Source organism: Peromyscus californicus, unplaced genomic scaffold, assembly GCF_007827085.1.
Source record: "Peromyscus californicus insignis strain IS unplaced genomic scaffold, ASM782708v3 Scaffold_8__1_contigs__length_139910024, whole genome shotgun sequence".
NCBI lineage: Eukaryota > Metazoa > Chordata > Mammalia > Rodentia > Cricetidae > Peromyscus > Peromyscus californicus.
Window position 1 is genome coordinate 14,705,823 of NW_026294606.1, and position 16,337 is coordinate 14,722,159.

The 16,337-nt window shown below is 48.0% G+C and overlaps 1 protein-coding gene across 2 annotated transcripts in view; it reads right to left on the bottom strand.

Annotated features, from left to right (window-relative positions):
• The window catches only part of Bicd2 (BICD cargo adaptor 2), a 47,267-nt gene extending 38,070 nt beyond the window's left edge, over positions 1-9,197 (bottom strand). For both annotated transcript variants that reach the window (XM_052728247.1, XM_052728245.1), the window contains exon 1: positions 8,841-9,197. In XM_052728247.1, the coding sequence (XP_052584207.1) occupies positions 8,841-9,080 (240 nt within the window). In that variant the 5' untranslated portion in view covers positions 9,081-9,197. The remainder of the gene's footprint in view (positions 1-8,840) is intronic.
• Between the last annotated feature and the right edge of the window lie 7,140 nt (positions 9,198-16,337).

Below are 16,337 nucleotides of genomic sequence, written 5' to 3' on the forward strand. Positions count from 1 at the left end.
AAAGTTTGAAACACTATAAACATGATCCACAGATGCAAGAGCAGCATAAAATTAAAAAAACCTGTTTGTCAAAGACACTAGTAAGATACTGAAAAGACTAGTATGATCTGGGACTTAGACTCAAAATAGCTAAGTGATTGCTGTGGCTACACATATGCTGATTAGATCACTTAGAATTGAATAAAAGCAAGCAAGCAACTGGGTTGAAAATGACCAATAGACCAGGAAAGATATCAAATCATACTGATGGCAAAGGAGCATATGAAAAATGTCCTGGGTTCCAATCTCAGCATGGCACAATAATAATAATGATGGAATGAAAGGGTGAAAAGATGCCCAGGCCATGCATCCTCAGAGAACTGCCAATTAAACAATAACCACCTTCCACTATGCACATACGAATACAGACAGCCACTCTCCAACAACAGTAGGGAGTGCTACCAAGAATGGGGGCAGCAGGTACTCTCAGTTACTGCTGATGGAAATACCAAATGGACCAGCCAGTTTGGAAGAGAGCTTTGCATTTTACACAGCTAAACAGTTTAAACCTCACTCACATAGTTACCCAAATGATTTGAAAACTTGTCTACAGTAGCTTTATTTATAATTGAAAAAAGTAAAGCAACCAAAATACCCTTCAATGGGTGAATAGTTGGTCAAACATGAGAAAAGATGAAGACACAGATGAATCTTCCATGGTTCCAATTGTATGGCATTCTGATAAAACAGCATTATAGAGATGATAAAAAGATTAGCGACTGGCAAAGAGTTGGTGGAGGTGAAGGTAAGCAGGTGAACTTCATGAACTGCAAGGGATTCTTTCTCAAGGTGGTAAGCAATTCTGTATGACACTGGAAGGGTACACACACGATACTATGAACCTGGTCAAAGCCAGATAACACACACACACACACACACACACACACACACACACACACACACACACACACGCCAGCTTTCTGAAGCAGTGTCTCATGCACCAGTGAGTAAATCTGAATATATGTGTACATTTTAGAAACTATATTGGAGATCCTAGGATGGAATACGGAATGTGGCCAAACAATCTAAACTGCAAATGAGGGGTGCAGAACTATCACAATGGGGTAAGTAACTGTTGGAAAAAGTGAAATCCAAACATTAAAGGCAAAAGACTGATGAAGTAGCCTACTGGGACACAAATGAACCTGGACACCTGCACATGTGAACTAGGACCAGTAAGTTACAGTGTGACAGATGGTGGGTGCCAGGCATCTCCCTGCTGGAGTAGGAGGTTCCAGACAAGCAGGTGGTGAGAATGACCCATGTGGTGATGGATGAAGCTGGATGAAGTAATATGAATTTATATTTGCAGATATATGTGTACATGACTCGGGAGATACACTACTTGCTCTGTAGCTGAAAGGGCCTAGCACTAGCCATACCTTGGTACAATGAGCAACTAGACCTTTGTTTCTAGTTCCTCTCTCATCAAAGGCAACTAGAGCTTCCTGGGAGAAATGTCTAGTTCCAGAACTAAGTAGAGAACATATGTCTGGAACATCCTATAGTATCAGAAAGGTCAAAAAGATGCTTAACAAGGCCGTTAGAGAGATGGTGAGATCAGTGAAGTTTTTGCTGCTCAAGTGACCTATAACCTGTAGGTCACTATAACCTATAACCCTAGCACTAACTAGGGAGGCAGACAGGAGATTGGTAGGGAGGGGCCTTGCTGGCCAGCCAGGCTAGCCAAATCAGTGAACTGTAGGTTCAGTGAAAAACCCTGTCCAAAAAGTATGGGGGGGGGGGGGGCAACTGAAGAAAACACCCCTGGCCTTTACACATATGTGCACCTGCACACTAGTCCCCGCCACAAACACAAAATGTTTAGAAAGAAAGAAAGAAAGAAAGAAAGAAGAAAGAAAGAAAGAAAGAAAGAAAGAAAGAAAGAAAGAAAGAAAGAAAGAAAGTCACAATAATAGAGCATGTCAGGATGATAAGAGGCAAAGCTAGAGAAATTTTTATCAGCCAAATTAAGTATTATTACAACCCACAGAATAATATAAAAGTCCAATGTATCTATACATATAAAATAATCAAGAAAGGGTGAGAGCTAAGGTCAAGTCTATGTAAAACTGACCTTGAACATTCTGCAGACTTCCTTCCCAGAGCTCTAGGTGGAAAGAGGGAGAGGAGCAACTCTAATGTGGAGGAGTCTGTGAAGACTGATACACGAGGCACTGTCTCAGAACTTCACATTGGTTTCTTTGTGTTTTTTTCCACATTACCTGGTTTTGACAAGTGCATAAAATCATTTTCATGCCCTTCCAGTGTCATAAAGAATTGTTTTACCATCTTGAAAACCAATCACTGCACTTCACACACTGCCCACCCCCATGAGTCTCAGCCAGGTGATCACAGTCAACAACAGCCATGACGAAGCACAGACCTGACATGTCGACAGGACAGGGCTATGACTGTTCTCCTACGAACCCGAAATGCAAACCTGCTCAAAAATAAATAAATAAATAAAAAATCAAGTAGCAAATGTCGCCAGTAACTTTCTACAAAACATCTGACCAATCTTCCTTAAAACTGTCAAAGCCACCAAAGATAAGGAATATCTGAGAACTGTCATACCCTCAAGTAGCCTGAGAAGACATGGTGACCAAATGTGAGACCCAGGTGAGACCCTGGGTTAGCAGGAGGACACCACAGAAAAGCAAAGACAACCTAGACAAGCACAGGCGTTATGACAACTCCCTGATACTGGTTCATCAACTTTAATGCACGACATGAATGAGAGGGACAAGGGGGGATGTCCACACCAAGACTCTCTGCACCATCTGCAATTTTTCTATAAATCTAGAATGGTGCAAAAGTGATTTATTTTTAAATTAATGATAAAAATGCTAGCACACAGTTTGACAGTCAATGGTTAAAACACAGAAATGTTTTTAAAACCAAATGACACTTGGTTTTAACCAAGGTGCTGAGGGGCTGGTATGGATGTGGTGTCATAGGCTGGCAGCTCTGGAGCTTCTGTGAGGTGAGGAGAGGCAGACTTTTCTCTTGGTACAGGAAGTATACAATCAGATGTGCAAGTGTGTCCTCACATGGCTTAGGTCAGCTGTATCTGGGGCTCTGTGTTCACTAGTGTTACTTGAGACATGAGGGTCTCATGTAGTTCAATCTGGACTTGAACTTGCATCTGAGGATGACCTTGACCTTGACCCTCCTGCCTCTACTTCACAAGAGCTGGGATTGCAGGCTGTGCACCATCTCACCCTGTTTTATGAGGCACTGAGGAGCAAACCCAGGATTCATGCCTGCTAGCCAAGCACTCTACCAAACTAGCTATATCTCCGACCTCTTTGATGTTTTTTCACGAGTGAAATTACACAAAGGCAAATGTAAAATTCCCATTATTCTCATATCTTTTCTCCATATACCAGTCACTTTGGAACAAATAACTCTAGAAATCTCAATTGAGCCAATTGGAAAAACTGAAGTGCTGCTCAGACAACATTAAGGAATTCTTAGGTTTCTGGTGTGAAAACTCAATAGATCTTGTTATGTAGGAAAACACTCCTTAACTTTCTCAACAAAGCCACTGCTACAGAAGTAACAAAGCAAGATGAACTAAGCAAGATGAACTGAGGCACAGGAGCAAGACTGGCCACAGCTAGAAGCTGCATGTGCAGGCAGGAGCATGGATGGGTCCACTGCATCCTTCTCTCTACTTTTGCTTTGCTTAAAACTCTTCAGACTGGCGTGGTAGCGCACACCTTTAATCCCAGCACTGCGGAGACAGAGGCAGGCAGATCTGTGAGTTCAAGGCCAGCCTGGTAAGTAAGTTCCAGGACTGTCAGGGCTTCCAGAGAAACCCTGTCTCAAAACACACACACACACACACACACACACACACACACACACACACACACACCACACACACACACAGACAGTCACCAAAAAAAAAACCCAACTCTTCTATTTTTTGAAAACTGTGACAGATGCACCATGGTTTCCCTGTATCATAGTGTCTGTGTCTGTTGCATACTCATGGGAAGAGGAACCAGCAAGGAGAAACGCCCAATATTCCACTTTTCCCTCACTGCATGGGGTTCTACAACAGATATTCGTTGCTCTGCTCTATATTCTGAAGCTGCTAAAATATACCATTTTAAACACAGTGATTTCTAAGGAGTGAGGTGGCCCTCCACTCCTGCTCTCCTCAATGCCATCGTCCACCTGAGCAGGTGTAGGACTTCAGGGAAGTTGAGGGGCCCTGCCCTGAGCCTCCACCTCTGTCCACCTGCAGGCTTGGTCTAGAGAGGAAGGAGATGGCCACACTACTTTCTGCTTCAAGAGTGGGTTGAGGAACTACTTTGAACACTAAACCAAAAGGGGCCTGGCCTTGAGCCCAAACCTCACCTATCTGAGCTTGCACGGTCATGAGTCTCACATGCTGCCATCACAACATGGCAGAGAATGCCAAGAAATGAAATCATTCTTTACCCTACATGCAGAACAGCCTGTCATCCGGTCCACATGTGGAAAAAAGGGCTGACAAGTGGGAGTGTAGCCCCAGTTGGCAAGAACATATCTACTCTCCCACACTCAAAGACCTGGGTCCCTGAGTGAACCCAGCAGGAATGCCACATGAACCAGGGCCAGGGCTCTTGCTAAGGGTGGCTGCTCAGACCAAAGAAAAGGACAGTGACCACCCAAGTATTCCTAGTGTGCCAGACTGTAGTGACAGGCACCATTATTAAGCCACCAAGGCCTAGACAAAGGAGTGGATCATTTAAGGCCACACAGTTCTTGAGAACCCAGGCAGGGTCCCAAAACGCCCCTCTGGCATTACAGGACTGGGCACCACATGCAACTAGCCTCCTCTCTTGCTCAGGCAAAGCCTGGTTTCTCTGAGGCCTGCTGGGCTCTCCTGAGAGCTGTAGGCTCCCAGGACTGGGCCTGGGCCTCCTTTGCCCCCCCCACCACCTGCTAAGCCTCAAAGTATGCTCGGCATCTCTGAAGACAGCCTTGCTCCATCACAGCTGTGCCAGCCCTGTGCCCAGTGGAAGGTAGCCAAGGCCACACCTCCACATGCTGGCAGTGCTGGCCTGGAGCAGCCATTCACATGCCTGGGGCAGATTCTCTGCCAGGTACAGGCGTCTGATTCCCATACCCCTCAGAACAGCAGGGTCCGTCTGATGTGGCAGTTAAAGTCATTGTTAAAAGCAGAAGAACCCTATCAAATTCCTTCATGACCCCCTGCCCCACATTTGCTGGTTAGAAAGGCAGGCCCAGAAGAAGGGCGGTCATCCGGGAGTCACTAGCAGAAGTGGGACCACAAGGCCACTGTCTAGATGCCTGTAGCTGCCTCTCTTCAACTGCCTCAAGGACTTGCAAGACTCTCAAGTCAATCACCTTCACACAAAACAGTAGATTACTGACACCCCACCTGGCACCCACAAAACACATTTGTGGCTCCTGTGTCTGCCCCCAATATCTGTCTGCTCAAGAAATACATAAAATGACAGTCTGAGGATGTCAGAGGAACAGAGGAACCCCTTACACGTTTAAAATGAAACCAGGACTTTCCCCTCTCTGGAAGCAAACACTCCAGGAGGCTGGGCCTCATTTTGGTAGGGCACCAATCTATGCACCTTGAAGTGCATCCTCTGCTAACCCCTTCATCACTCCTGCCTCAAGTGGTGCAAAGTGCTGGAAACAGCAGCTCACACAAGCCCGGAGTCAAAGGACCTGCCAGAAAGTGTCTAAGCTTGAGAAGTGAATGGGACTTCCAGGAAGAAGGGAGAAGCAGGGTGGTCCCACAAACTGGCAAGGCATGACGCACAGGGCAGTCCTCAGAGGTGGCAATGAGAGACATTCAAGCAAGACAAACAGACATAGGGAGGTGCTACATGTAGCACAGGAGCTTGAGGCCTGACTGAGGTGGAGCTAGGCTGACAAAGCATTTACTGGGTGCCAGGTACTGTGCCCAGCCTGGCGCTGGATTCCACCCACATGGGCATGATGATGCACAGAACTCAGCACCTCCAGAAGTGACAGGGGACCGCAGTGAGGGTGTGTCCAGGTCTGTTTTGGGCCAAGCCCAGGTGGAGCAGAAACTGCTCCTGGGAATCTCATGACAGAGATGGGGAACCTGAACTCAGCCCATTCACCTACAGTAACTACCCTGCTCTGCCAGCCCAACATACCTGTATCCCCAAAGCTGCAGCTAAGGATATAGCAAGCTGTTTCATAGCCACTCAGGACCAACATGGGGCTGAAAAATTCTCTGTCCCACCATACTGGATAAGGAAAGAAGGCACAGCATGACTTGGGACAGATGTGGCCCTTCCTGACTCAACACCAAAAAGTAAGCAGAATGGACCACTGGACATCCTCTCTACTTCTAGCCTCAGTCAACACCTTGGCCATGGCTGTCAGCAGGACACAGCCATTCACCCAGAAATAAAGACAGCAGGGCCAACACTGAGTCGGCTCACCTACCACAAGCCTCTCCTTAGCTCTGGTCATAAACCCTTTCACCTGGGTAAGCCAGCGTCCTCATCTCAAAGACTTTCATCGTTAAATGCAGGCAGGAATACAAAAAACTCAACCACAGCATGACTTGTTAGTAACTAAATCTACCACAGCTACAGGAACAATTAAGATGGTCCACCTCTCTATGGGAGAAAACTTCCCACATACACTGTCTCCTTAAAGCTTAACTTGTTTTTTAAGTAGAAGTTAGTATTTTCAAATACAATACTGACCAAAATTAATGAGTTTGACAAGGGCCTGCTCTGGCATGGGTGTGAGGAACAGACACAATATTGACAGGAAACAAATTGGCACAAACTTTTGGCAGTACCCTCTGAAGCTGATGTACTCTTCGAGACTCTACTAGGAACTTCTGGAAGAAACCTTATCCCATCTTACCAAGGGGAGAGGGGCGGTCTGTCCAGCCTGTACAGCCCATGTGGGGATGAGGCAAGAGGTGGCATTAGGCTAAACAGACACCTAAGGAGCACCTAGAGAACAGATCACACCTCTTCCTCATCTCCTAAGAGCTTTCCCTCCAGATAAAGACAAGGCTGTATGCATGTCATGGTTCTTCACTGTGCCATAAAATGATTGCACCCATAACGATAACTGCAGAGAGCCGACAAATGAAAGTCACTGAGGTGGGGGCTGGATAGGTCCCCAACAGCCTGTTTGTACAGCAAATACTACTGAAGGAAACCTGCTAATTCAGAAGAGGATAGTGCGCTTCCCAGGAAGTGGCATTCCACCACAAGTGGGAAGGCAGCCTATCCATATGTGCAAAGGGAGCGGCACTCTAATTAACAGCTGCTACCTGCCAGGAGGACCAAGGAAGGGGGAGGGGGAGCCCCAGACAGAAGACCAGAAATGAGAGGAGGGCACACCCACTCCCGATTTTCACAGCCCCAACCTTCATCTGTCACATCACTTGACCCCAAGGGAAGGGTGCCCGTTCTGTTCCTCTTGGCACTGCCAGTGGAGCCTGGCTTGGGAAAGTCACTGATGTCCTCTGACAGACAATGGATTTGAGGTTCTGTGTGAGGACCCAATTCCTGCCCGCCCAAATAAGCAGTCACTTCTGGTACTCACCCAGGCCTGCTCTACCTAGACCTTAAGGATTCACTCCTCAGAAAAGTAACAGAGGCTCTGAAGAGTCCAGGCCTATCCAAGGCTGACTGGGAAGTACCAGAGGAGATCAGCCTGTGACCAATATCCAAGACCAGAACTGAGTCTGATGGGGAAGGGAACGGTTCAGATAATCTAACAAGCTACCTGCCTGGACCAATGCCAGGCCTTTCCTAATACAGAATACTAAGAGCAATACTTCTGGGTTGGCAAAGCTGCACCCCTATTTTGCAGAGGTGGAAGCTAAGGCTTGGGGAGAGCTTGCACCCATGGCCACATCACAAGCAACAGGGAAGGGCTGTGTGTCTTTCTCTCAAAAAGCATTTCTCCACAGTCTCCAGAACAAGGCTGGGAAATCAAGAAGGATGGGAGACACTAACACTAAAATCATCCCATCGCGCCTCCCCAGGTCCCTTCTACTGCCCTTCCCCAAGCTCTTGGCCAGCTTGGGTCTCATCTCTCTCCCCACACTGGGATGACACAAAGCACCATGTTTCCTACAAAGGAATACAGACACCACGGTAACTGACAGGGTCCAGGAGGCAGAGCAAGACAGGAAGTGGTCGATGGAAGCCATGTATCCCAGCGGTGGGAGCACCATTACTGAGATGAGGGAAAAGCAGGTAGCTAAGCCAGAGCTAAGTCACAGATGGAAAGGATATGGAGAAATCCAGCCTGTCGAGGGCCACAGGCAACCAGGAGCCACGACTCACTCAGCCCTGTATTCATTCCTTCCCAGCCTCAGGCAGTCATGAAACCAGATGAAATGCAGAGAGAGGAAGTGATTTGCTTGAAGGTGACAAATAGTGGCCAAGCAGACCCAGGCCCGGGCTCGGCCTTTCCCAGAGGGTCAGCCTTGCATCGATGGCTTCAGCTGTAAGCGCATCATCTGCTCGCCCCCCACCTACACAGACACACCCAAGACAGCAACGACCACAGCAGAGCATCAGACCTTAACGAAAGGGCCATCAAGGCCTGCAGAGAAAACTAGCCGGTGCATGGGGCTGCAGGGAACCTGGACCCCCTCAGCCTGGCACTGGCCGCCAGAGGAGGCCGAGCTCGCTCACTCTCCCCCCCACTGCCCTGGGCCGCAACTCTGGGTTCCCTGCCCCACCCCTGGTACCTCCCACCACTGAACAGGGTGACCTTAGCGCCCCAGGCGGGGGTCGCAGCCGGGCACTCACCTCTTTGAGCTGCTCCATCTCGCTGCGGATGGCCTCATAGTCCACCTCGAGCTCCTCGAACTGCAGCTTGAGCTGGTGCTTCTCCTCGAGCACCGCCAGCCCATACTCGGCCGCCTGGATCTTCTCACGCGTGGTCTCGGCCAGTTCGTGGGACAGCCGCTTCACCTCCGCGCGCAGCCAGTCCGGCTGTGCCTCCATCACCAGATGCGCATACTCCTCCTCCTCCGACGGCGCGGACATGGTGGCCGCGCGCCGAGGCCGGCTCCCACCTTGGCTCCCACAAACCGGGCCCTCTTAGCTGCCGCCGCCGCCGCCGCCCAGCCCCGACGGCCGCCCGCGCCGCCGCACTACTCCTCCCTGACGCGCGGGGAACACTGGGGGCTGCAGTCCCACTGCGTATGAACTACACAACCCGTAGTCCTTTACGCCCGCCTGGCCTGCGGCTGTGATTGGTCTAAATCCCAAGGGGGCGTGGTCCTAGCATGATGCAAGCCTACGTCTCCTTAGCATTGTGGGAGATGTAGTCCTGCTTCGCGCTCACTCCTTGGCCGGTTGTACGCCGCGCCCGCTTGGCTTCAGTCGGTGATTGGCCGGCGCCGCTGACGTGACAGAATTGGGGGTGCCAACGACCCGAGCCCAGGGACCCGGCAGCCACCCAGGAAACCTCCAGCCTCGCCCTGCCAGCCTTTGTAGAATAAGGCGAGCCGAGCTGTGGATACCACGAGTAAGATTTGTGTCCTACAACGTCAGAGCATCGCTTGTGAGACTGTGGCGCGCGCTCTATGCGAGATTTGAATGAGTTGCGGCGCGTCACCGGCACTGCCAAAAGGATGTAGACAGCTCGACGCTAGGGACTCAGGGGAGCCCAAACCCGGACACTGCTTCCTCTTGTCCCACAGTCCGTTAGGATATTCTTTCATGGAAATGAAGGCACTTCCATGAGCACAGTGTCGTATACAGTGTTTAAATGTTGTCTATCCCCCGTTTTCGGCATGACAGATTATTTCAAGCATAGCTGTACTCTTCACTATAAATCTAAATAAAACTTCCCTCCTCCCATGGTGGCTTGGATATAACACGCTTGCTTATTCTCTTCTCACTGCCCCCCCCCCCACACGCAAACACCACACCCTACAGCTGCCGACCACCATAAAACATCGAGGTCAGCTGGAGAGATGGCTCAGAGGATAAAGCGCTTGCTGAGCAAGCGCAAGGATCTAAATTTGCATCCCCAGAGCCCACATAAAGCACAGTCTATAATCCCAATGTTCCCGAGGCAAGACGGGAGGTGGAGACCGGAGAATCTCTTGAAGCTAGCCTGGTGTATGAAAAGAAAATAAACAAAGATACCCTGTCTCAAACAAGATGGAAGACAAAAATTGACAACTGGGTGTTGTCTTCTGACTCCCATCTGCATGTGGGCACTTGTGCACACGCAGGAACACAGACCCACTTCACACACAAAGATTAAAAGAAAATCTGGGGTTAACACAAGAGTTGTGTAGTAAATAGACTGAGCATGGTGGAACACACTTTTAATCTCAACACTAAGGAGGATCTCTATGAATTCAAGGCCAGCCTGGTCTACATAGCAAATTCCAGGACAGCCAGGACTACATAGAGAGACCCTGTTTCGAACACAAAAAGAGCTGTGTAAATGAAGTGTGCCAGTCCCCCCTTTTCTTTAGCCAACCACCCAGTTGTCTAGGACAGTCCTGGCTCTACATTGAAAGGCCCACCACATATCAGACCCATGCTGTTCCCAGGGAGGAAGGCTCTAGAAGGAACAAACCTTGCTCCAACAAGTGCAGAGCTCCACAGTAGCTGCACCTATCCCAGCTGGCCTGACTGGGAATGCCCCCCCACCCACCCACCCACACCTGTCTATGAGGCAAGTGTGAGGAGGGCAGGGGAGAGCCATGAGCATCTGTGCCGAAACTGACCAGAGAACTTTGAACTTGAAGACAAGGTGATGGCAGGCATGTTGAGATACAGAGAGTGGGTCACTACCATTATGGGCTTCCTTCCTGAAGCAGAGACAGTGCTGACCAGCAAGGTTAGGGCCAGGAGCAAGTATTCTAGGACCCAGTTTGTCACTGGTAGGAGTGGGGGAACCAGGAAATACTTCCCTGAGGAGGTGACAGCAGGGAGAGATCCAGAGGACTCCACATCGAGGATGTGCAAGTAGGGAACCCACAAAAATAAAATTAGATGAATCTCCCCAACTCCAGATGATGGGCCACCTCTTGAGGTCTCCCTAGCTCACAAACCTTGCCAAGTCTTTGACCTGCATCAGCTCACTCAGTGCTCTCAAAAGTCCAGTTCACACCATGTTTTATGAATGAGGAAACAGAGGTCCATTACCAAATCCTAGGTATTGACCTTGACTTCCCACCCCCTCATCCATTCATGCTGCCAGCCAAGGCTGACACCCTGTGCAGTGGCTTGAATGTAATTGGCCCCCATAAGCTCATGGGAAATGGCACTATCAGGAGGTGTGACTTTGTTGGAGGAAGTGTGTCATTGTGGAGGTGGGCTTTGAGGTCTCATATATGTTCAAACCATGCCCAGTGTCTCAAACCACTTCCTGTTATCTATGGGTTAAGATGTAAGGACTCTCAGCCCCTTCTCCAGCACCATGTCTGTCTGCATGTTGCCTTGCTTCCTGCCATGACAATAATGGACTAAACCTCTGAACTGTAAGCGACCCACCCCAATTAAATATTTTGCTTTATAAGAGTTATGGTGGTCAGGTGGTGGTGGTGCATGCCTTTAATTCCAGCACTTGGGAGGCAGAGGCAAGGAGATCTCTGAGTTCAAGGCCAGCCTGACCTACAGAGTGAGTTCCAGGATAGCCAGGGCTACACAGAGAAACTCTGTCTCAAAAAACAAACAAGCAATAACAAAAAAAGTTATCATGGTCATAGTGTCTCTTCACAGCAATAGAAGGCATGGTGCTCCTCAGCAAATACTGCATGAGAATATCCCAATGGCCATTCCCCAGCCACAGTCCAATCACCTCTGTCTGAATCATTGGCATCACCTCTCCCTCTCCCTCCCAAGACAAAGTTAAGATGTCGCAACCACTTCCAAAGCTGTACACGCTCTAAAAGGCCCCTTCACACCATCCAAGTGTTGATTCCTCTTCTGGTCTTTAGTTGCTTCCTTATGTTGAGTGCTGTGGGTCACCTTAGGATGTCAGCTCCAGGAGGGCAGAAACCTTGAAAAGGCCCAGCATCTTCGGCCCATATCTGGGACTCCTGTCAGGATCCCAAGAGATTCCTCTCATATGTCTGATCTAATTGACATAAAAATGATGGGAAGAAAGGGTAGATGATTATGGTGGGGAAAAAAGGGTAGGTTATTGAATCTACTTTAATCCAAAAAACAACTATTAATCTCAAAATATTTTACATTAGTATGGATTTTAGTTTATTGATGTAAATTTAAAGTTAATTTTGTTATACTGTATGTATATTTCTACCCTAAGGTATTATGTTTATGCAGCTCACTTAAAAATGTAAAACTTATAGTTATGTTTTCTAACTATACAAACATATATTTCAGATAGATAATCTTCAAACACTTCAAAGTCCTACAGAATATGACATTTAAAATGTTTTAATAACTTAGACTTTTCATGACAGTGAGACATGTCTGCTCCTGGCAGCACCAATCTACTTCAGAGAAGATGATGGGCATCAAAGAAACTCCATACAAAGTTTGCTTTCTTTATGGCAAAAGCTAGCCATGTGGGCAAAGAAACTGCCCTTGCCTCAATTGCTGGCAGTTATTGTCCAAACTGGACAGCTGGACGTAAGAAAAGCAACTACCAAACTTTGCCAAAACAAGATAGGTCGGTCAGTCCTTCAAAATTTCCTGCTTCTGAGAAAAGTCTTTCAGCTATGCCAAGCCTGTAGGCCAAAGATGGATGCCCCATTGTTACAGAGGAACTTCTGATGACTGTCCAGGCAACCTAATGTCCCAGTCATTAGGTAACATTCATCCTTCTGGAGTCTTTGATAGAATTGAAAACTAGATAGAGTTATAAATTTTCTTGGTTATAATAAAAGGTAAATTAGATATAAAAGTTCAGACATTAATAAGATAGATAATTGAGTGTTTTCTCTGATTTTGTCAAATACAAATAGACTAAACATTGTAACTATAATTCTTGCTTGATAACTGATTTGTTATATGTAATTTTACTACGTTAAAATTAAAACCTTTCTTTTTGATTAAACAGAAAGGGGGAAATGCTGCAGGATCGTCCTTGTGTATGCTGTGAATGTGAATTGCCCCATTGGTTGATAATAAAGCTGTTTTGGCCTATGGCAAGGCAGGATAACTTTAGGCAGAACAATCAAACTGAGGATTCAGAGGAAGAGGGGCGGAGTCTGGCAGACTCAAGCCGGTCACCCAAGGAACAAGATATCAGAGGATCATTAAGCCACTGACCACATGGCAATACATAGATTAAAAGAAATGGGTTAATTTATTCTTTTATTTTTAAAAAAGATTTAATTATTTATTATGTACACAGTGTTCTGCCTGCATGTTTGCCTGAATGTTAGAAGAGGGGACCAGATCTCATTATAGATGGTTGTGAGCCACCATGTGGTTGCTGGGAATTGAACTCGGGGCTTCTGGAAAAGCAGTCAGTGCTCTTAACCTCTGAGCCATATCACCAGCCCCAGAAATGGGTTACTTTAAATATAAGACTAGTTAATAAGCCTGAGCCATTGGCCAAGCATTTATTATTAATATAAGCCTCTGTGTGGTAATTTGGGAAGTGGCTGCTAGGCATTTGGCATCAGGTATCAGAACAGAAAGACTTCACCTCCATTTACACCTAATGCAGCACTACTCCCCGGAAGTGAGCACTGTTGGGGAATATTATTTTTAGGTGTGTTGTTTTTGTTTATGTTGCATTTGTTTAACTCTGTGAAGCTGTGTTGCTGTGCCTGTGTAAAGCACCTGATGGTCTAATAAAGAACTGTCCAATAGCAAGGCAGGAGAAAGGATAGGCGGGGCTGGCAGGCAGAGAGAGTATATAGAGGGGGAAATCTGGGAGAAGAGATTGAGGAGCCAGAGAAGGAGGAGGGCTTCAGGAGTCAGTCACCCGGCTACACAGCAGGCCACGGAGTAAAGTTTACAAATAAGAGAATGGGAAAAGCCCGGAGGCAAAAGAGAGATGGGATAATTTAAGTTAAGAAAAGCTTGCTAGAAACAAAACAAGCTAAAGCCAAGTATTTATAATTAAGAATAAGCCTCTGTATGTGGTTTACTTGGGAACTTGTTGCCAGGCCTCCACCCCACCCCACCCTCCGCCCCCAAGACCAAAGACCAACCAACAACAGCGCACCCTCTGATGATAAGGTAGGTAATGTATAAGAGGATGGAGGCAGTCTGTTGTGTGGGTATCTTTGTGGATTTCTGTGGGCCTCTCTAGCACTTTGCTTCTTCCTATTCTCATGTGGTCTTTATTTACCATGGTCTCCTATTCCTTGTTCTCCCTCTCTGTTGTTGATCCAGCTGGGATCTCCCGCTCCCCCAAGCTCTCTTTCCCTCAACCCTCGCCTTTCATTATCCCCACTCATGTCCAGGCTGTTCATGTAGATCTCATTCCATTTCTCTGTCATTGGGCGATCCCTGTGTCTTTCTTGGGGTCCTGTTTTCCAGGTAGCCTCCCTGGTGATGTGAGTAGCAGACAAGTCATCCTTGTTTCTGCTGGCAGTGGTCGAGAGACAGCCCGAACTGACCTACTCTGGTGATGGGATGGCCAAACACCCTAATTGTTGTGCTAGAAACCTCATCCAACTACTGAGGGATCTGGATGCAGAGATCCATGACTAGGCCCCGGGTGGATCTCTGGGAGTCCAATTAGCGAGAATGAGGAGGGTTTATATGAGCGAGAATTGTTGAGACCAAGGTTGGATAAAGCACAGGGACAAATAGCCAAATGAATGGAAACACATGAACTATGAACCAATGGCTGAGGGGTCCCCACTGGATCAGGCCCTCTGAATGGATGAGACAGTTGATTGGCTTGATCTGTTTGGGAGGCACCCAGGCAGTGGGACCAGATCTTGTGCTCATTGCATGAGTTGGCTGTTTGAAACCTGGGGCCTATGCAGGATTGTTTGGCTCGGCCTGGGAGGAGGGGACTAGACCTACCTGGACTGAGTCTACCAGGTTGACCTCAGTCTGTGGGGAAGGCTTTGCCCTGGAGGAGATGGGAATGGGGGGGGGGGGGTTGGGGGGAAGGTGAGGGGGACGGGAGGGGGGAGAACAAGGGAATCCGTGGCTGATATGTAGAACTGAATTGTATTGCAAAATAAATTAATAAAAAAAAAAAAGTGAAAAAAAAAAAAAAAAGAGGATGGAGGCAGCCTGGCAGAGAAGAGCCAAAGCAAGCAGTTAGGACTCCTACCAGAAATGCAGACAGCTTCGGCCTTATCTAGCAAGGGACTGCCAAAGCCCTGGGGCAAAGAGGAATGAATTTCTCCCTATCAACCTGCTATGCCATTGTGAGCAAAGGTTCCAATGTCACAGACATCCCAGACAAAGCTGACCAGTCCTGCACCAAGATGCCCTGGCTGGGACTTGACCCATATGGGGCACATTGTTGGGCTCTTCCTACTCGCTGTTGGCCTGGAGAGCTGCCCTTGCCCATATGAGCACCTCCTTGATGGCCTAGGAGCAAAGTGCTCCCATCTTCCGGTGGCAGCCTGCTTGGGTATGCTTGGCTAACCTAGAAGAATGGTGCATGACATAGGATTCCTGAACACCCATGCTGTATGACAGCAAATGGTCATTGGCTTAAATCTAAACGTCACTCATTCAACAAACTCCTCTGTGTCAGGCCTTGGAGGGCTCAGACACATCACTAGTGAAGGTACTGGAGACCTTAAGAGCCTTTTTAGCATTTACCCTGCTCCAAGGCCTGTGCCTTGGTATTAATTTTGTGGGCTAGTGAGATGGTTCAGAGGGTAAAGGCACTTGCTCCAAGACTGATCTGAGTTCAATCCCCAGACCTATATGGTTAAAGGAGAGAACTGACTTCCACAAGTTGTTTTTGGACCTACACGCGCGTGCGCGCGCGCGCGCGCGCACACACACACACACACACACACACACACGCACACACACACGCACACACACAGCACATGGTCACTCACTGACAGAGCTTGGATGGGAGCTGGCTTTCACACTTCCTCTCCTCTCCCTCCTGGCTGATGAGCAAATGGATACTCCTCTCCCTCGGGTGTTCCTGCCCTGACCTCCTCCTCTTTGCTCATGTATCTGGGGGCATGGGGTCCTGTGGCTTGAGCCAAGACAGCTCTGGATGAGACAGCCCACTGGGACTATCACCCAACAGTTAGGCTGTCTGCCAATGCCTCTCCCAGCTTCACAGAGAACCTTTTTGTCCTGTAAAACTCTGACCTACTCCTTAACTGATCCACAGATTCAACTTGGACCCTGCCTGAACCCCAG